Source organism: Porites lutea, chromosome 9 (genome assembly GCF_958299795.1).
Source record: "Porites lutea chromosome 9, jaPorLute2.1, whole genome shotgun sequence".
NCBI lineage: Eukaryota > Metazoa > Cnidaria > Anthozoa > Scleractinia > Poritidae > Porites > Porites lutea.
The window spans coordinates 25810054-25832820 of NC_133209.1; the positions used below are offsets into that span (position 1 = coordinate 25810054).

A 22767-nucleotide genomic window follows, 5' to 3' on the forward strand; every position below is an offset into this window, starting at 1 on the left:
GTTTGAAAACACTGATCACTTTCCGGTTGATTAACCTTTTCGATTGGTCAGTACCCTACTAGCAGAGTCGCTTCGATCTTTCGACTTATCTAGGAAGATCGAAGGAGACTCTTTTCTCGGGGTAATTGATCAGATCCTCGGCTCTTACCTTCTCTCTTGCATGGCTTTTAGCGTTTACGAAGTCATTCGCGTGAGTAATGCCTGTCGCAAAGTTGGTTTATTTATGTTTCTCAGGCCTGGGGGCGTAAACAAAGTAACTACGCGACAGACTAGCCATGCGAACGACTTCGTTAATAAAAACGTTAAAAGCCAAGCGAGAGAGAAACCTCTGCTTGCAGGGTATCTTCGCTTTAGCTCTTTGTTCTATTGGATTTGTCATCTATAACATGGCTCTGAAATTGCCAAAGAACGTCTGTGTGAGAGGCTAGCTTTAAAGGGACAGGTTCACGGTTCAGCGTATGCTCATTTACCAAAATTTAATTTAATTTAATTTATTCCATTTTCACTGCAAAAAAGAAAACTTAGCTAAATTACATAAGAGAACAATTAACTACGTACTAGAAAAAAAAAATTATTGCAGTGGGGAAGGACTAGAAGGGAACATACGAACCATTCGAGCTAGTCCACCCAGTCGTCAATGTGGATGAGATAACATGCCGAGCATTATTAGCAAGGGGCGCTGGTAGTGCGTATGCCTCAGCAGCACTAATCAAGCACCTTGGAAAACAACCATCAAGAACAGAGCATAAGAGAATAGAGATGATGATGTGTTCAACCACCCAGAAAATAGAGCAGTATGACATGAAAATTTCAAATACATGTACTCGAGGAAAGTTTGAGATGAATACAACAGTGAGCAAGGTGGACAAGGGTGTTCTGCTGTCAATTCCAAATCCTCAGTACAATGATAAGATCAAGATGTTTCCGCACCCCGCTGGTGTGACCATGGATGATGAAGATACGAAGCCGGAACTGCCCATGCATTTAATACTGGGAGCTAGTGAATACTCCAGGATCAAGACACAAACCAAGCCGAAGAGTGGAAAAGCCGGTGAACCGGAAGATCGAAGGAGACTCTGTTCGGAGGGTAATTGATCAGATCCTCGGCTCTTACCTTCTCTCTTGCATGGCTTTTAGTGTTTACGAAGTCGTTCGTGTGACTAATGCCTGTCGCAAAGTTGGTTTATTTTTGTTTCTCAGGCCTGAGGGCGTAAACAAAGTAACTACGCGACAGACTAGCCATGTGAACGACTTCGTTAATAAAAACGCTAAAAGCCATGCAAGAGAGAAACCTCTGCTCGCAGGGTATCGTTGCTTTAGCTCTTTGTTCCATTGGATTTGTCACCTTTAATGTGGCTATAAAACTTAAGTTATTTATATTTCATCTTTCATCATGTTCTGAAATGGTTTCATTTTTGTTTACTTTTTGTCAAAATGAAAGGAAACCTGCTCCTCTGGATTGGATTTTGGTTGTTCTAAAGCACTGAGAAGTCCTTATAGGTCGCTGTTCATGGTACTGTCTGTATTTTTGTATGTTCTTAATGACTGCATATAGCGAAAATATTATTAATGAGAGTACACATATGTTGTGGTTCAATTCAGTTTAACCCTTAATTAAACTTTTTATTTTCTACTAGTTTTGAGTATGATAAGGTTCAGATAAGTTTGAAATAATTATAAAGCAAATTAGAAAATAATACAACCACAAGTGCACAAGGCTGTCCTCTAGGAAAACTGAAAGAAGCCCAGTTTTCTGAACCTGTGAAAGCCAGGGTGCCCAAAATATCATTTCTATGAAAAAACCAGGATTTCTGCAGTCACCTAGCCTGCATTGCAGCTGGCCCACACATTGTGTAGACCATTGGTATATTGTGTCTGCGAATTAGTGACTACAAAAGTTCATTGTGTGATTCCAGAAAATATCCATACCCCACCCACGGATGGTTCCTCCGATTAGACCCCCCCACCCCCTCAGAATTTCTGTTCCAGAGGGGTCATGTATAAACCCCCCCAGCCCCCAGGAATTTCCTATTTTCCTTTTCATGGTCTTAATTTGCCGTATTTAGAGATAATCGACCAAGCACCGCTTAAAATTAACTGTAATCTTTGACCTATTTGTAATCTTTTTACAGGGCAATTTGTATTTCTTACACAGGTAGAGCACGCTTGATAGACGATGAGCAGTCTCTCTTTTTTATTAGTCCGTCCAGCGAAACATGCAAGGCATGAAAACAGAGATTAATAATAAGTTTATGTCATCTCAAGAAAACATTTAGAACATAACTTTAAATTTCAATTATTCATTGAAATAAAACTATGTGAACATTTTCGAATTTCAAAACGAATTTACTTGCAGTCAAAGTTAGACAAAATTGATTTCTGGTACTGTAATTAAGTTTTACTATGTACACATCTTGTCTCAGTTTCATCTCAAATGCAACGTTTACAGCATAACTTCAAAGTCAACTATTGATTTAACATTAAACTATGTGAAGATATTCGAATTTCAAAACGGATCTACCAGAAAACTAACTTACAAACAAAGTTTATCGTTAAATGTTCGGTCTCGGGTCCTAAAGTCACCACAAAGTCGATCTCTCGCTCGATGTTTGTAGTTAAGTTTAACTTTGCATGAACTAAACTTGTAGTTAAACAAATTTCAGGAATTATTATACAGGTTATAAAAATATGCAAATATTCATTCTGCATCCCGTATTTGCATCGATTCATGTTCAGAAATGAACATCAGTGAAACATGATCTATTTTGTTGCCTAGCACTTGATCGAAAGTCTCCTTCACAAAGAAGAAACAGATCGTTAATATTTTCTGGCAAATAAAAGTTGATTTGGCGAGAAGTCTGTTGGACAAACAGCTTGCCTTCAACAGTCTATTAGAAGTCAATAATAAAATGCAGCAAAGGTCTCATTTGGGTCGTCACGCAACACTTTGTTGTGATCAGCTCACTGAATGTCAACAGAAATTTGCATAAAGTTGTTTACACAAGCTCAAGAAATATAGCACCGAGATAGACGACGTTTGTTCTCGATTAGCCTAAGTTTTTATCAGACTATCTGCAATCAAGTCCGCAATCTAGATACATGTTGGACGTAAAGAAATTATTATTTATCAATACGCTAAAATTTATACCCAGAGAAGCAAGGGACCTTTTGAGAATTGTAAGAGTAAATTGCGTTAGATCATAAGAGCAATCCATTAGAGCGTTAGAACAAATTGTTAGAGCATGTGGACAAATCAGGTATCCGGTCATTTCGTTCCATAGTCAGATCTTTCCAAGTCAGATCTTTTCAATCAATAGTCAGATCATTCCACAAAATAGTCAGTTCTTTCCACAAAAAAGTCAGTTTTTTCCACTTATGAAAAGTCAAGTAAATTTTTCTTAATTTATCGAGAAGAAAAACGTTTCGTTCATACCACAAGCTGAGAAAATAATAATTAATCCAAAGTCGAACTCCCAGCAAAGAAGACGACATTTGAGACAAACATCTTGATGTTGTTTTTCTCGAAAGGGCATCTACTTCTAATTTTTGTTGTGCTACAAATCAAAATAATCCACATATACTGAAGTATGTCTCGATGATCGATTATGTCTTTTACAACCCTGTGGAAAATTATTCTTGTTGGCACCCCCTGTACCCTTCGGAAATTTCTACCCTTTAGTCCCCCACCCCCTAGGAATTTCCATTGACCATCCGTGGGGTGTGGGGGAAGTATGGATATTTTCTGGAATCACACATTCTGATATCTAGCAGAGTCGCCAGGATATATGTGATCATTTCTGATTGGTGGGTTTCTTTAACATGCATCATGATTGGTCCAGTTCTTATGTGTGTGTGATGGTTGGGCGTAGGTTAGACATGTCAAAATTCACAGAAGGAGGTTGGCAAAGAGTGCTCAAAGTAAACAGTGAAAGAGCAGTTCAAACTGGAATGCCTTCTTTCTGAACAGAAAAATTCTTTTAGAGAATTCTGTCGAGGCCAGAGTGTGTTTGTAAATTTGCCGACTGGTTTTTCATTGTCTTCTGATTGCTACAGATGCAGTGTGGTGTATTTTGCAATCTAGCCTTCATTCCCAGCATTAAAACAAATCAGCTAGAAATCATGATATTCACTAAAAAAAAAACTACATTTGTACACGTTGGCAGGTATTCATGAAGGTCATGAGGGGACACAAAGGGCTTGCACTGTAAGTATCCCGGAGAGCTCCATACAATTCCTTATAATTTTGTTATAAGGAATTGTATGGAGCTTTCAAGGAGACTTTTCTTAATTAGTTTAGGCGCGGCGGATTTTGTCACGTATGATCGGCATGAGGTGTTTCTCCCGACACCCTTCTGTCAGGAAAATGTCATCATATGAAAGCAAAACAGACACGATCGCGTCGGCGGGCCGAAGCCGGCAAAAATAAAAGACTTTTCTTCTTCCATTTCAGAGGTCAGTTTTGTTTCGATCTGGTCAAAAATCAGGTTTTTAGGTTGTCGGTAATAAAATATTGTCTTATTCTGTTCTCAAGGACCTTTAGAAAACGAGACAAACGAGATAATTGACTAGAGAAAGAAGCGTGAAATTGGAAGAAAATTTTTTTTAATTCCCGCAGCGATTTTGCAAAATCGCGAAGCGCAATATATTCAGTTTCTTCTAAAGCCGTCATGATTAAGCAGTGTGATGCCATCACAACTAAAAATGAATTTAGTTTGTATCGCAAAAGCTGCGAAAATAGAGCTGAAAAAAAAAATGGATCGGAAAAATTAATAAAATCACCAAGAAACCGTCTCGCGGGAGCTTTGTCAAACAAACCGTTGGTACGGTTTATTTAACCTAACCTGGAAAAGGAGACGTCTGCACGCAGAATGCATTTCATCCTACATGTAGTTGTGATTTCCAGAACGGACCCCGGGAGCCTCATTGCCGTAATATATTCTACATTACAGAAACCACAGCAGAATCGCCCTGCTCGCGTGCTAACTTTCCGCTCCAATACGTATTATGACTATACAGTACCAGTGAATTGTTTCAAAATTTAAAGCGGCCGAAACTTATTTCCATCAGCGCGTAGTTAGTTAGTTAAGCAATAATAATGCACAGCACTGTAGATAACACGGTTCTAGAATATCTGACGGCTTTGCGTTTTGTTCGTCGCTGCATGCGATTTAATCGCTTATAACCTAACAGAAAATGTAAATGTACCTGAAGGAAATACCGTGTATTGCCTTACCTTAACACTGTGATGTGTGTAAATTGTCTTTTGCTATGGTTTTAGACAATACGACTTCTCCTGACTATCAATTGTGCGTCAAAACAAGCGCGATAATGAAATAGTCGAAGTGCCATGGTGTAGCACTTTATGACAAAGTTTTAACTGGAAAACTTGTTGCCATCTGATGTACACCTGTATAGTCTATGTTTGTAAGCTCTGCCTAAAGAATCACTGGGTTACACTGCACCCATGGGTGTGCCACCTAAAGTGCAGCCTACGTTTGTTAGCTCTACCTAAAGAATCACTGGGTTACACTGCACCCATGGGTGTGCCACCTAAAGTGCAGCCTACGTTTGTTAGCTCTACCTAAAGAATCACTGGGTTACACTGCACCCATGGGTGTGCCACCTAAAGTGCAGCCTACGTTAACTTTGTTAGCTCTACCTTAAGAATCACTGGCTTACACTGTACTCACGGACGTTTGCCTCGTGCTCTCTTCAAAGACAAAAAAGCTATAGTCTGTTTGGCCAAAAATCAAGCTTTGTTTCACCTAAAAATTTGACACCATATTAGGGCCCCGAAAGACGTTAAAAGTTCCTCCATAATAGAAGAGTGTTTTGCTAGAGTTTACAAACGTTTGGCTCATGAGTTTCAATATAAAGGTGCAAAAACTTATCAGCATAATTATAACACACAAACATTGTCATCAAACTCCTGGCATGTAGCCTGAATAAGCCAAGCAAATATGAATAAAGCATATAACAAGAAATATTCGTCAAATGGTCTCGTTAAGTAAATTATACTTCACTTTGCGAAATAAATTTATCGCTTGTATCCGTGTTACGCATGAGGAAAAAGCGAGGAGTCATCGCATGACATTAGGTAACAGAGGTAATACTCACAAGTTTCACGAATTCCCATTCCACGATTTTTCGCCGAGTAACAAATTTAAAACTTCAATTCTTACCTTACAGTGGTCGGTTCATTTACCTTACATTTGCCAACACTAACAAACATGAACAAAACGATGAAATCCGGCACTCTTCTTTCAGAAGTAGCAAGTCGCATGAAGTACAATCCACCGATATGCGCTGCATTCTCACTACAAATATAAACATTTGCCGTGAAGAAAATACGACGAGGAGGAAAAAATGCCAGATCTTCGCCTCGGCAATGTATTCCAGCTACCAAGCTGGCGTATCTCCAGAAGGTGGACTCGAGGTGGGACAAACCTTGTGATTTTTTAGGAGCCCTTTGCGCGCAAACTAATTTATTCTGGCGCGAAATGAAGATTAAGAAAATGCATCTGAAATCTAATACACGACAAGAAAATTTTCGCACTTTCGAGGAGCGTGACATATTAAATGGGATTAAGTCGGATTAGCTGCCCGCGGAGAAAACATCACTGCGTGGGATGGTACTTCCAGTAAAAAGCCTCTGTGTCCTCTCATGCAAGCATTTCAAGTAAACCAAAGAAACTATTAATAAGGTTAATTTAGCTGCAATAAAAGCCTAACAAGGCTTTAACAGAGTAAACTGTATTTAATTTGCGATCAAATCCTACATCAGAGAACCTCTACATCAGAAACATCTACTGCCTGGGTGTTTGTCAGCTATGAAAGATACTGCATGAATGATTCTTTGTCGCAATAAAAGCCTAAGGCCTTTACAGAGGTAAATTAGTAAACTCTGAATTGAGATCATTCCTTTATCAAAACATCTACAGAAGAAAACAAGAAAAAACTCTGTTGTTCAAGCTGACTCTAAGGTCCCTTTGCGAAATAAACAACTTTACTTAAGTTCTATTCCAGAGCACAGTGTTTGAGATAGTTATCTGGCTGCTCTTTTAATTGTTTGTATCAGTATTAAGTGGTTGTACTCTGTTGTTTTTGTTTTTGTTTTTGTGGTTATTTTCCTTTCATTTTCTGTTATTCAAAGCTTGACGCAGCATTTCTCAAACTCATTAATTATTCATGTCCTGATGATCCAATCTTCTGCCAGAATGTTGCTTCTTCTTGTTCGCTCACAAACTCCTTCTCCTCCTTCTTGCACTTAATGTGAAGCCCTTCTTGAATGCTTTCCTTACCTCGGCATCTAAGCAACGTCGGAACAGGACAAACCTTCGAAAAACAACACACCAAATTCAATTCCCAAAACAGTTCATTTTAAAATTCTGACCAATGTGGTCTAAAAGTTGTCAATTACCTTTTGTTACTAGCGTCCAGAGGATTCAAAGCTTCGGATCCATTTTTCTCCTCCAAATAACGTTTGAGTGCACAAATAATACCATAAACAGTCTTGGGAGGGTATCTTCCGCCGCACTTTTTAGCTACCTCCATCACGAATTTTGACAACCAATAGTTCAGCAACAGAGCATCCATTCCAGCAATATCTGCGCTCAGAGAGGTAACCTTGTGTAAATCGTAGTCCGTGAAGAGACCACCACAATCTAATACGGGAACTTGAACCTCTCTTAACCTCTGCCATTCGGCAAAAATGCTCACAGCCCACTTGTTTTTATACTTAGTTGAAGCTGGAACGGCGTCATTCACCAGAGCATTTTCTTGAAAAGAAGTTTTAGGAACGCAAAATCGTTCTGATCCGGACTTGACCTCCATAACGCGACGTAATGTTAATCTACTAAAAAACCCGCCAGCATGGCCGCATATTAAATATTCATTTCATTTACTACAAATAAGAAACAAACAATAGCCTATTGAGCACGTCTTCTAATTACCTATATTCTTCGGAAATAATTCCACTAAATTCTCACATTAGTTTGAGAAGTCAGATCAAAAACTCGTGCTTCGGTTTTCATCAGGGGTTCCAAACACCTCGAAACAATAAAAGCACTCCGCCTTCGGCGTCGTGCTTTCATCCATTTCTCGGTGTTGATGAAAACCTCGCACTCGTTTTTGATCTATTACGTCAATGAAGTATATCTTTGAGTGTCAGATTGCTGTAAATGTGTTGATAAATTTTTCCCACCAAATTAGTAAGTGAGAAACGTTAATCAATATAAATAATGTGATCTCATAAACAATTAAATGTTGTTCATAAATGTTAAGATAAGCACTTTCTATCAACTTAGATGTTGTCTGCTGTAATAGTTTTTTGTTTTGTTTGTTTGTTTGTTTGTTTTTCCTTTTTACTTTAATTGTACTATGTAAAATGAAAACTTCAAATAAATTAAGGGGCCACTAAAAGAAAAAGTCAGGCCAAGTCTTGCTTCCAGCCCTTATTCAGGCACTTGTTTACTTCTGGCCTCAAACTGCAGAGAACAAAATAATGAACTGGAAACTGAAATAAATGTAGTAGACATAGTGTTTAAACATAAGCTTAAATTTTCATAATTTAATTCATAATTTTAAACAGGTACATAAATGTTACGTTTTGGTCATTCTTTATTGTAGTAGTCAACAGATCAACCTGCTAACACCAAGTTAAGACATTTGGAGTTCCTAATTCTAAAACAACATGGAGATTCTGCATAAAGTAGTGAGGTTTAATCCTCCTTCTCCTCCTCATCCTTCCTTCTCCTTCTCCTCCTCCTCCTCCTCCTCCTCCTTCTTCCTCCTTCGATATTCTCCTTTTCTTTTTCCTCCTCTGATCCTCCTCCTCCTGCTCATCCTCATCCTTTCTCCTCCTCCCTCCTTCTTCTTTTCCTTTTTCTTCTCCTCTCCCTTCTTCTCCTCCTCCTCCTTATACTTCCTTCTCCTTCTCTTCCTCCTGCTCCTCCTTCCTTGTCCTTCTCCCTCTCCCCCCTAGGCTAGTTATCTCTCTTTGGTAATTTTTGCCATTAATTCAATTTTTTTTGTTCAACTCTTAACTTTCCTTTTACCTTCCTGACCCAAAGCATGTAAGACTCTGCCTCCTGATAAAACTAAAACTAAACCTTACAGACAGAAAATAGTAAAGCGCAGTCTTGGCTTTTAAATAAAAAATAGATTGCATATTTTTAGACATTAGCTGTAACAATTGTGTCCTTTGTCAAAACTAGTGTAGGTTTTGTATATATTTTTATCACCTTTTATTATTACATAACCATTTTTAGCATTTTATGTTAGATGTCATTGGGCAATAGTTTTTAATGTCATTTTTGTGAATTTAACTGGGAAATGGTTTTTGACTTTATATGTTTTTTTAAAATAGTTTTTAATGTCACCGGGCAAAAGCTTATTTTAATATTGATGTTGTAGATGTAATATGCAATTGAGTAAATATATTTTTTTATCATAATAGTGTCTCCAATTTATCAGTGTGTAAACACTAGAACCACTGACACTTTAATAAAGTAATGTACTTACTTACTTACCCCCCAAACCCCCCACCCCCTGTAAGACTCAGACTAACATTTGCTCAAGTTTACAAGAACACTAATGCCTCTATACAAGAGAAGATTTTCCAAATAAAATAACATTTAAGCTGTTCTTTTACAACAAATGTACACTGTACCAAGCATTACTGATGGGGGAAAGTGCAATGTTTGTTCTCTATACCTAGAAAAACTAGACATTTTGTTAAATTACCGTAAATCCTCTATTATGCCTCCCAAGAGTTTATTTTTCAACTAGCAGGTTTAGCCCTTTCACTGCCAAATGTAGCTTCAGGCCAATTTCAACCAGATTTCCAAATTCCACTTTCTAAAATATTGAAAAATAATAGCACCATTTGAAAGTACAGGCAGAGAGCTTTCATTTGTATGGTCACATCATAGGATTTTGCCCACAGACTTGAAAGTTAGAGTCACCCTACAAAATTCCATCAAGCACTCTGGCAGTGAAAGGATTAAAGGGGGGGGGGGGGGGGGTGGGGGTTAATAGAGAGAGAGGGGCTAATTTAATTTAGTCGTGAAGTGGGCTGCCAGTACTGCTTTTCCAAACAAAGAGGAGATGGGATCAATTCCTCATAAAGAACTACTGTTCTCAGAAAAAAAAAAACAAGGTCATGCAACTGAAGTACAAAAGCAAATCTGAACTTCCAGCACTTGCATAAAACATTACACGTCAGTTTATTTATAGTAGCTAAGGCTTCGCAAGTACTGAAAGTTCTTATTAGCTTGTATCTTTTCTTGTGGATTTCCCCCTCCATTTTTTTTTTGCAGGGGGTGGGGGGGGGGAGGGGGGGGGGTTGAGGGAAATAAGATTATGTTACCGTACTTAGTCCACCATAAAGTAGATTATGAATGTAACTAATCTTCCTTTAAACCATCGTACTTGTAGTCTGCTACGCAGTCGTTTTAAGTGCACTGAAAACGGCTGTGTTGTTGACTATTGTACTTGTTAATCAGATTTATTCTTGATGCAGAGCAGTGGAATATGCATTGACACCATCTCCAGATACAGCATGTGATTCCAACTGTAACTGTAGTGCTTGGTGTACTTTTAAGTTTAAAACGGTTACGCCGTCAACTGCATGTATGATAATTTCTGTACATTGCTTGTTTTACCAGGATGATATAAAATGATCCTATGTAAACCTTAGCCCGAGTAATGTTCTTAATACATGTATTCTAATAATTTTTTGCTTCCACATTCTTAGAAAAACGTTATAAAAATCGATGTATAGTGCAAGGCTAAAGTGTGTTATACTTTTTCTTTTTATGTCTCCAGTGCAATTTAGCCGAAAACTGACATGTCAGAAGCTTCAAAGAAGGCGTGTAGCTGTAATTTAAAGGACAGCAATGCTGGCCCACCACAGCTGGCTGTTGGTCTTCCATCCATAAAAGATGTTACAACAACATTGAAACAACCTGATCTACCCGTTGATGTTCTACTGTTAACCGTTAAGGACTGTGAGTTCTTATCCTGTTACAATGAGCTAAAAGATCGTTACAGATATTATTACAAGGATGTTGGATACGTTTACTTCAACAACGTTCAAAGTCATGAAGAGAAAGTGAAAGTTGCTCTGCTAAGATGCAATGAAGGTTCCATTGGTCCAAGCAGCTCTCTGATTGCCGTCAAGGATGCCGCCCTTATTTTACAACCCAAGGCCGTGATATCTGTTGGAGCATGCAGTGGTCTCAATCCTGATAAAACTAAGTTAGGAGACGTTGTTGTATCAGCCAAACTAACAACATATGCATCCAAAGTGGTGACAAGCGACCAAGAGCAGTCAGCTGGCATGAGTAGTCACGTGAGTAGGCTTTTCTCAAAAATAATCTCGAACTGCGCTAATGGATGGCAGGCACCTTTAAAGAACCCAGAAGATCGTCAGGTCAAAGTTCACTGCAATGGCGAGTTCTTAAGTGGCCCAGAGGAGATCAGAGCTCAATGGCGTCGAAAGGAACTTGCCGACCGCCACCCCCTCGCGGCAGTAGTAGAGATGGAGGGCGAAGGTGAGTGCATGTCACGTTAGCTTTGAACAATAGCGTTCTTATACAGCTATCTCAATTAAGTTTGTCGTATAAAGGCTTCAAGCCTACGCCTAGGCTGCGAGTAAGCTCTCCATTTAGGGGATATCGTGAAAAGTAGACGCGTGAGAGGCACGCGCGAGAAAAGGGGGCGGCCCCTCGCGAGTCGCTTCGCTCGCCCAAATAGGAGAGCTTGCTCGTACGTAGGCTAGCCTACGCCACAAGGACACAAGGTTTTGTTGGTAGCTTTAGATCCTTCCGTTGTAATTTGGTCATAAAGGTGCGACTAACAGTACCATAGAGTGCTTTAAAAAGGCGCAGACGTTTACCTTCATGGCTGGGATTGATTAATATTTCAGTATAAAATACCCTGGAGTCCCGTTTTGAGTTCGTTATGTCCGCTGAATAAAAGAAGTGGAGACGCAATTTTTACAGGGTTAGCCTCCACCAGAAGTAATTATATTCACAAATTCCAACGAGAAGTACCTGTTTATTACTCTGTTTATTGTGTATTCTCATATTTACACTCACTTGCCGAAATTTGTGAATATTTTACTTTATGCCGAGGCCAACGCTGCTTGAATGTGTCGTTAATGTTTGTAAGTTAGCGGTAATTTTTAATTCGAAAAATGACTTTTAGCCGTTTTACTTTGCAGTCTCAACAGGTAGGCTTTTTGACACCTGTTGATGTTGTGGGATACATGCATAACGAAAAGATTTTGAAAGAGGATTGCAGGCGCCATTTTTTTAAGAATGAAGGGAGGATGCGCGCGTACGACCGGAGAAAAGGCGTGAAGGCCGTCCTCTTCCCGGCCTTCCCGTGTTTTTTTCTCGCGTGCTCTAAAAAAAACGGACCAAAAAAACTATCTGGCGCCTGGCACGTAGGCTATTGAAAGAGCGACGAAAATATTTATTTTGAATAAGCACATCGTAATTACTTTAAGTATTAGCGGTTGGATTTATTGGATATTGGATTTTTAGGTGTTTACACACTTGACTGCAATAACTGATATACACTTGGCGCCATTTTCCCGCAACAGTTATAGAGTAAAATTAAACAGGAGGCGCACATGTAATCGCTAAAAAAAGGGGGAACATTTGTCTCTGTTGTTTTAAGTCTGATTTGGGATAGTCTGAAGACCTTCGACACAAACAGCTTTTGATGAAAAGTTCGGAGCTTTATAGCTCCAAACTTGCATATACCTTAACGGAACTTCAACGGAATTTTCGCTTATAACAATAACGTTATTGAATAAAACATATTCATTATAAGAAAGATTGCAGTTAGCAAATCAAAAGAAACGACGTGAAAATCATAATCTGTCGTACTTGGCTGTCGTCGGGGTCTTGCATCTCTTGATTTGGCGTTTTCTTGTCTCTGATTGGTTTACTTCCAGGTTGTAATCAGAAAGACATTTTTGTGAAAGTTAGTAAAATCGTCAAAAATTATTGGAAAGTAAAGATTTACACGTGCGTTTATACGCAAGGCAATTAATTTTTTAGTTTCTTTAATTCGCAGGAGTTGATTTCCTAAAAGAATATACTTCCTAATTGTATTCCATTTTTCAGGTGTTTTTACAGCTGCATTTGATTCTCAACTCGAGTGGCTCATTGTTAAAGGAATAGCTGATTTTGCGGATGGTGAGCAAGCGACTGCAGAAAGTTGGGATGCTTTTGCTAGTGTGATGGCAGCATCTCTTGTCTCACACATTTTAAGTGATCCTTGTGTTTTCAGCACTTGGCCTCATTACTCAGGTATAAATTGTTGTCAGTTTGGTGTGTGATGATTAGGCGCAGGGGAAACAGACCGAATTTGTCGTCAGTAAAAGAAGTCTTGAATGTGTATTGAGTGAGACAGTGCGAAAGCTCAGATCCGAGATCAGAAGCCTCGTCAATATTTTTCTTCCGTTTTGATATTCCATCTTCATTGCCAGGCAGCGTGAAATTAAGAGTTAAAAAGAAGCACTTGTGAGGGTTGGGGTCGTTACCGCAACTTTTAGACGCTCAACTTTACCTCTAGCACTTTCAGTTGAGAGTTACACAAACTTTAAGAAAATGTGCGCTGTTTCTGGTCAAAAATTCAGATTATACATTCTTTCCTTAGCTGTAAATTGCGTACACAATTTTGTCTTACTAAGAGTAAGAAAAAAAAAGCTAATGATGTCTTTGGCTGATTCTTTCAGTGGACGGTCTCTTAGAGGCTCAGCACGATAGTGCGAGGAAGCGGAAGCTAGCTGAGAACCATGCAGGTAATATATAAACATTCAATTTTCAAAATGTTCTTCTGTATTTAAAGCTGACCTATTCCACTCTTTGCTTCACTTTGATTTTAATGAGTCGTTCCACCAATGCAATCCGGGAAGTCTTTTGCTCGTGGAATCCGGAATTTTGGGCTTTGGATTCTGGAATTTAACTCTTGGATTCCGGAACTCAGTCCCATGAATCCGTAATCCCGCAGCAATTGGAATCCGTAATCCAAGTTCAACTAACAAGGAATCCGGAATCAAAAATGTGGAATCCAGGATCAAAGACTTTCTTGGATTACCTTATATTACCTTATATAACAATTAATATTACCTATTATTACCTAATATTACCAATTAATATTACCTATTATAATATTATAATATTACCTTATATAACAATTATTAGCTTGTTAGATATAGCTTGCATTTATATTTGTAAATAGGTACTGAAAAACCTTTTTTTTGGGGAGTATTTATTAAAGTTTTAATTTAATTTTTTAATTTATATGGGGCGAAATGAGCAAAACATTCATCATGAGACGCGTACAGCGCCGCTTATGCGCCTGACAGAGTTGACTTTAAGTCAGTTTGTTCTTGTGTACGTAATCACAGTCTATTAAAAGAAGGAAATGTGCTAGTAAATCCACCCAACTCAAACGCAAATATGCTGTTGTCGGCCTACAGCTATTTTTGATTAACGTTGCAGCAGGAAAGTCTTTGCGATGAGATCGCAAATAATATGGGTAATTCCATATAAAATTTACCAAATTCTGAAGAAGGTAAAAGTTTGTGACATTTCATATATACTATTCTGTGGCACTGTCAGCCGCGAATGTATGACCAAATTGCAAAGAATTTACGTGCAGCTACCCACATGACCTTGCAGTCTTGTGGAGTACGCATGAGACCTTGACGTCCGACAAGGTTAACTGAAATAGATGTACATGATGTGGCCCGCGTCTCAACCAACGATTTTTTTCAACAGGTGCTTCTTGCGATGACCAGATCTCACGACAAACCAAAAGGGGAAGGTATTCTGACCACTTATCTCAGCAAAACGAATCCATAACCCAGCAGCATCTTGCAGGTATCTTTCTCTAACAACGCACTGAAATTGTGACACTTTATAAGTCTATAGTCAGTCTATGGTTCGCATTATGTTAGTACAGCTTTTGAAGAAACCAACAGTAGTACCCCTAAAATGCTCAAAATTGTGCGGTATGGTAAAGTTTTCTGCTTTAATAAAGCTTCTTTTTATTTAGAAAAAACCATAGACGCAAAACAGCTTTGATTTGCGTTCGTCATGAATACATTCACTCATCAAACAGAGAGTGAAAACGGAGAGTGATACTGGAGAGAGTGACTAATTTTCGTGTGGGGCTCGCGTGCGACACACGGCCTCCACGGCGCTCTGTGTCTAACGAGCAGCGTTTAATTTTCTCAAAGAAAAATACTGTTTGGCAGTCTAGGAAAAAAATGAGCCTACCACAAGCCATTTTAACATAGAAAATAGACCTTCCCACGTATTTTAACAGTTTTGATTTGGACCATTTGGCTGGAAAGAAGACCTTAAAATCACTTGCTGAGTTAAAGAGTGATTTGGTTAAAACTAACCAACATATAGCTCCAAAAAGACGCGAAATTTTACAGACGTTTCTATGGAAGAGAGCAAGTTCATGCCCCCCACCGTACAAAAGTCTGTATAAAATTTCGGGACTTTGTCACGGTTGAAGAATATCTTCGCTTGCTCTGAACGTATCGCCTTTAAACAAGGTAAGTTTTAAGGCGCTCTCCAGTAGTGTAGTGTCGATGGATAATTACTTACTTAAAATCTTGGAAGGGTCTATTAAGTGCAAATTACATAAACGACGTAAAGACAAACCTGTGTTGGGTTTTGTAAATAATTCTTCACGTAATTCATGCTTCTTCTTAATTAGGATTGAGAATCATTATAGTTATCCTAAAAAGGTCGTCTATATCGATCTTCGGCTCGTTCGTTTTGCAACGTTACAAAAACATAAAAGCGTATCGTAGACGATATACAGAGCGTGGACGGCTTGTATGACAGTATAATAAAACCAAATCGTTCTTATTTTTTGGATCTTGTATTTCTCAGGGGTGCCAGCTATCATAGAAAGGATTCGTCAGCTTTACAAACGTCGTGAAGGACGGCTGGTACCATTTCCATGGTGTGATGACCTTAATTTCAACTTGAATGAGATTTTTACCCGACTGAAGATCGTGAACAAAGAAAAAACGCGGGGAACATTGACGGATGATGAAATCACCAACATGACCTCTATCTTTAGACCCCACTCTGATTGCCCGAAACCACGGATTCTTTTGATCGAAGGAGAACCTGGCATGGGAAAAACCACCTACTCACAAAAACTGGCGTATGACTGGGCAAATAAACAAGATGAATGGGACTCGTCTTTTCCATCAATTGAAGTGCTGCTCTTGCTTAGATGCAACGATGTTAAATCTGGCATCTGGGAAGCTATTGACGACCAACTTCTTCCTGGTGATATTGACGAACAAGCTAAGGAGAATTTTTTCAAATACATCCGAGAAAATCAGGCCAAATGTTTGCTACTGCTTGATGGATTAGATGAGGCAGATCCCTTTAAACTGGACATGTACTACTCGCTCGTTCAGAGTAAACTCTTCCCAGCTTGTCACATTGTCATTACATCTCGCCATGAGGTTGGAAAGAAAGTAAGGCCGTACTGTGACGCCCTGTGGGAGATTGTAGGATTTACTAAAGAGGATGCGAAAAGTTTTATCAGAAAGTATTTTAAAGGCAAGGAACACTTGGCTGAGAAGATGATTGAACGATTGAAACTTCCAGAGTATGATGATGATCCACTTAAAACGCTAGGCGAGTTAACAAAAAATCCACTCAATACAGCTTTACTCTGTTGTCTTTTCGAGGATTTCGAAGGTGTTCTTCCAACAAACAGGACTGAGTTGTACGTTGAAATAGTTGCCTTTGTTTTGAGAAGATACGAAGTAAAAAACGGACTTAAAAGCAGCGGTGAGGACTTGATTTCAGGTTATAAGAAAGAACTTTTGCTTTTGGGCAGCTTCGCGTTAGAATCCCTGCTTAAAGGAGAGTTGTACTTTGAAAAGAAGGAAGATACCGTCAAGCGTATCAATTTTGGATTCTTGTCTTTTCAACAAGGTGCCGCCAAGCGCAAACCTTCCACGCGCTGTGCATTTTTACACAAAAGCTTTCAGGAGTTTTTTGCTGGCCTTTTCCTTGCGTTTCAGGTTATCAGCAAAGAAAGAGACTTAACCTCAGTTGTAGATGATAAGAGATACTTGGATAAACTGAGACAGGTCTTTTTGTTCATGAGTGGCATCATAGCCTCACGGAGTGAGGAAACTGCAATGTCGTTCTTTATTGTTATTGCTAAAAAAATCAACTCTGCCGAAGACCGTAAATCGTATATGAGATATATGAGTTTAGCTTGTGAGTGTTTGTTGGAATGTTCAAGTGTCCAGGACAGCCTTAAAACTTGCTTAGTTTGTAGTTTAGGTAAGCACCTTGACATGTCGTCCCAGACTGAAGTAATTTTTAGCTACATCGGGATACACGATGCTGGTGCTGCTGCGATTTCCATGGCCCTCACAGTAAACACCTCCCTTACTAGCTTGTATTTAGATCATAACAGTATTGGCGACGCCGGTGCTTCTTCTCTTTCTCAAGCCCTCACAGTAAACTCCTCCCTGACTAGTTTGGATTTAGAAGGTAACAGAATTGGCGACGTCGGTGCTTCTTCTCTTTCTCAAGCCCTAACAACAAACACCTCCCTTACTAGCTTGTATTTAAGTTATAACAGAATTGGCGGCGCCGGTGCTTCTTCTCCTTTTCAAGCCCTCACAGTAAACTCCTCCCTGACTAGTTTGGATTTAGAAGGTAACAGAATTGGCGACGTCGGTGCTTCTTCTCTTTCTCAAGCCCTAACAACAAACACCTCCCTTACTAGCTTGTATTTACGTGGTAACAGTATTGGCGATGCCGGTGCTTCTTCTATTTCTCAAGCCCTAACAACAAACACCTCCCTTACTAGCTTGTATTTAAGTGCTAACCGTATTGGCGACGCCGGTGCTTCTTCTCTTTCTCAAGCCCTCACAGTAAACTCCTCCCTGACTAGTTTGGATTTAGGTGAAAACAGTATTGGCGACGCCGGTGCTTCTTCTCTTTCTCAAGCCCTCACAGTAAACTCCTCCCTGACTAGTTTGGATTTAGGCAAAAACCGTATTGGCGAGGCCGGCGCTTCTTCTCTTTCTCAAGCCCTAACAACAAACACCTCCCTGACTAGCTTGTATTTAAGTGGTAACAGTATTGGTGACGCCGGTGCTTCTTCTCTTTCTCAAGCCCTAACAACAAACACCTCCCTGACTAGCTTGTATTTAAGTGGTAACAGTATTGGCGACGCCGGTGCTTCTTCTCTTTCTCAAGCCCTAACAACAAACTCCTCCCTGACTAGTTTGGATTTACATGGTAACAGTATTGGCGAGGCCGGCGCTTCTTCTCTTTCTCAAGCCCTCACAACAAACTCCTCCCTGACTAGCTTGTCTTTAAGTGGTAACAGTATTGGCGAGGCCGGCGCTTCTTCTCTTTCTCAAGCCCTCACAGCAAACCCCTCCCTCAAGAAACTCTTCTTTTGAGTGCCAGCAGTGTAGGCGACGCTGGGGTTTGTCTTCCCAAGGCCCTCACAGCAAACTCCTTTCTTATATGATGTGTACTGTTTCGCCCGGTGACGATGGGGAACGTGTACTTTGAGATAAGGCTTTCAAATAAGCGACATCCCGAGAAACGTGCCCCGAGCAAAGCGACTGTGTGATAAGCCGTACTTGTTAACCAGATCGTTTCGTGTCGTTTGAATGTAGTCGCCTCGGTCCTACTTACTTGATTACATCTTAAAACGATACGAAACGGTTCAGTATAAATGTAATTTAGTACGTTTTTCGATGAGTTCTAAACTATGTTACCGTTAGTTTCAGTAACGGTATAATCACGTTGTATAATAGCATTTCGAGTTGTTGTTTATCAGTAGCTCAATAAAAGCTACTGCTGTATGTTGAGACGTGTCCGTTCCACAAAGTTAAGCCCTGTCGGACGCGGTTAATTTTGGATGGATGACCAACGCGGAATCCCCTCTTACCTCTTTTTCAGTGCTGATGTTTTGCGATTGTTTGATTTCCTTTTTCTTAACTTTCAGAACTTCCATAACTTTCAAAATAACTGTCAAAAATTGTTTTCAATCGATACATCTATCAGAAATGCAAACAGCTTTTATTGATGGGCATTTTATTTTATCGAGGAACTCAAGAACCACGTTACTTATTTAAGTACACGGGCTAAGCGTGCTTTCTACTCAGACTTTGTGAACGACAATAGTGAAAACCAAGGAAAGCTATTCAGGGCCACTCGATCATTGTTACTTCCTAGGAATGAGTTGTGTTTTCCAGAATACACGGACAACTCAATCTTAGCCAACGATATCGGGCGGTTTTTCGACCGTAAGATTGCAAAGATTCGGGCAGAGCTTGATGCGTGTACTCTTCATCCTGGGGCGGTGGCTGAGGATAAAGTGTTTACAGGCGATAGGAAACTTGATCATTTCAATACGTATTCTGTGGAAGATATAAGGAAGCTGGTCAGTAGATCATCGAAGAAAAGCTGTCAACTTGATCCTATGCCGACCAATTTAGTAGTCGGCATGTCCGATATGCTTCTCCCCATCATCACTAATGTCGTGAATTCTTCACTTTCCTTGGGACACTTTCCATCTGATTGGAAAACGGCCCTTGTGGATCCAAGACTGAAGAAGACCAAGCAAGGGACTTCCTTATCCAATTTAAGACCTGTGAGTAATCTGCAATACCTCTCTAAATTGGTTGAAAGGGCAGTTTATGATCAGACAACCGATCACGTTACTCAGTCGGGTTTGTATCCCATCCTCCAGTCAGCCTATCGACTTGGTCATAGCACAGAGACTGCCCTATTGAAGATACAGAATGACATACTAGCTGCAATGGACAATCAACGAGTTACTCCTTTGGTATTGCTAGACCTGAGTGCAGCATTTGACACGATTGACCACCAAGTGTTGTTGAATCGCCTGTGCGTGACGTATGGAATTACAGGTACCGCTCTTAAATGGTTTCACTCGTATTTATCAAACAGGAAACAGCGAATCCTGATTAACGGGAGCTATTCGAGTGACTTTGATCTGCCTCAAGGGGTACCTCAAGGATCATGTCTTGGTCCCTTGCTCTTCACGTTGTACGCAAGTAAGCTCTTCGATGTTGTTGAATCCCATCTCCCTAACGTTCACGCATACGCTGATGATACGCAGCTCTATATCTCATTTAAGCCGGATGGTTCTGCTACTGAGACGGATGCTGTTGACGCTCTACAAGCTTGCATCAGGGACATAAGAACCTGGATGGTCCAAGACAAACTTCGGCTGAACGATGCTAAGACCGAGTTTCTTATAATAGGTACACGCGCACAGTTAAATAAGGTTATGATAAGTGACTTGCAAGTAGGTGAGGTAAAGGTTTCTGCGGTTTACTCTGTTAGAAACCTGGGTGCTTGGTTTGATGCAAACATGAATATGACCACACATATTAACAGCATATGTCAGAATATTTATTACCATCTACATAACATCCGGCGTATTAGAAAGTATTTATCATATGATAATAGGAAGTCCATTGTACAGGCTATTATAATGTCACGATTAGACTATTGTAACGGTCTATTATATGGTACGCCCGCTGTTCATCTTGGTAAGCTGCAACGCCTGCAGAACGCGGCAGCTCGGCTGGTATGTACTATATCTAGGTATGATCCTATCACACCATCCCTGATCAACCTGCACTGGCTTCCGGTTACCCACAGAATAGAATTCAAGATAGCAATGCTAGTTCACAAATGTATCTACGGCGTCGCACCACAATATCTTTTAGACTTGATAAAAATCAAAGAGAGCTCGCGGTATCAGTTGAGATCATACCGGGGCATACTCCTAATGGACAATACCTATAGAACAAAAAAGACACTCGGGGATAGGGCGTTTGAAAATGCTGCGCCCAAAGTATGGAATCGACTCCCTCTAGAAATTAGACAATGTCAATCATTGAACATTTTTAAAGTTTTACTAAAGACACATCTTTTTAAATTAGCTTTTTATTAGTTCTTTTATTAACTCATATTTTACTTTTATTGTTTTCCGAAAATTGTAAATTATTATTATTATTATCATTATTTGGACTAGCCATTTATTCCTTTAAGATTTTAGTGTTGTAATGCGCACTCGATCATATCTTTATCGCATGCTAGACTGCGCAATATAAGAAATAAACATTATTATTATTATTATTATTATTCGAGGAGTCTGCGCGACGGTCTTTGTTACCGCAGAAGCTCAGATGGGCTTCTGATTACCATAAACAATATATATTTTATTTACATAAATTCAACTTTAAAAAGGCAGGTGCTAAAATTAATTTATTAAAAGAAAAAATAATAATTTAAAAATATAATCCTCGTTACGCTGTCCACCATTGCACCGTTTTAATAATAACAACCGATTTTTGATTTTAAGATTTTTTCTTCTTCACTGTGATTCTTATTTGTGTATAAGGAAGACGTTTTTTAATGATATAATCTCGAAATATCCCATCTTTTATACTCTGAATGAAGAAGATAAAATATTATTCCTTTTTAATAACGTAGATAATTTTATTTGTAAAAAATCGGTTATTTTGTTTTCGAATCTTTCAAGAAAACGAAACAAGAGTTAGGATGTTGTAGCTGATTATTAATTATTATATATTTTGTAATTCATTGCTGTATTTTTCTATTATCATCCTTTATTTTTCTTCTATGCAATTCAATCTATGTAAATGGCAATTCAAAAAAAGTTGTTGTTGTTGTTTATTAATTAATAAATAGGTAATATTTTCGTACGAATTCCTTGTCGTTATTATTTCTAGATTTGATATCCATCTTCTATTTTCACTAGACTTAATTGTACCAAGGGGATGAGAGGAAAAAAACCCTTCGTCTCTGGCCTGATTCTTGAGGTGAATTGGGAGGAGGCTCCACCCAGAAACCCACCCCCTTAGTTTACCCTTTAATATACCATTTTTGACCGGCAGGTACAAAACGCAGGTCACAGGGCACAGGGCACAGGTTACAGGGCACAGGTCATAGGGCACAGAAAACGCAGTAAAAACAGTTAAGACACTCCATTAGGCTTTTTTGTTTTATTTCCGGTTACGCCACAATCAGGCATATGCTTGCCATCGACCATGCAAAGCCGTTTATTTTCGATAGCAAGCTTAAAAAGTTAAATGAAAACCTACCAAAGTATATCCCAGCAAAGATGAGGGAAATCTCCAAGAAGATCCTTGTGAGGCGAGCTCGGCTTCTTTGTAATCTGTTTCCTGTAGAATTAAAAAAAATAATGAAAACAGAAATGATCAAAGCCACATTGCATATCCTATACATCTTCTTTCATTCGCGTAATAAAATGGAACAAAGCTCGGTCCTGATGCATGGACTGCTAACAGCGATACCGAACAAGTACGTTAGGTTTTGAAGATTATAGTTATATAAAAAACTTTCAAATTATGCAAACGGTCTTGGTCTAAAAGGTGTCACTATTCGTAACTACGGCTAGAATCATACCATGTTTCCATTGCTCAACTTAATGACAACTTAAGTCTTAAACATCAATGTACGCAGCAACAAACCGAAATCGGCAATTCACGATTGCAGCACAGTCGATAGTTAGCGAAGAAGACGTGTGTTGATAATTCACGAAGTTATTTTTCAGTTCTTCAGTGGAACTGAGGCCAAAATAACTTGTCAGCAAGTGCTGTTTTCTTACCTCGAAACTCTGGTCTTCCGCCATGTTGCTTTCTGC

At 39.3% G+C, this 22767-nt stretch overlaps 1 protein-coding gene and 1 pseudogene across 1 annotated transcript; one reads left to right on the top strand and one right to left on the bottom strand.

Annotated features, from left to right (window-relative positions):
• Positions 1-1429: 1429 nt before the first annotated feature.
• LOC140949111 (uncharacterized) lies at positions 1430-19169 on the top strand (annotated as a pseudogene).
• LOC140949110 (uncharacterized) lies at positions 7183-7833 on the bottom strand. The gene is made up of 2 exons (XM_073398347.1): positions 7421-7833; positions 7183-7309 (listed from the first exon to the last, which is right to left on the bottom strand). Exons 1-2 carry the CDS (start codon positions 7831-7833, stop codon positions 7183-7185), a joined length of 540 nt encoding a protein of 179 aa, XP_073254448.1.
• Positions 19170-22767: the final 3598 nt, after the last annotated feature.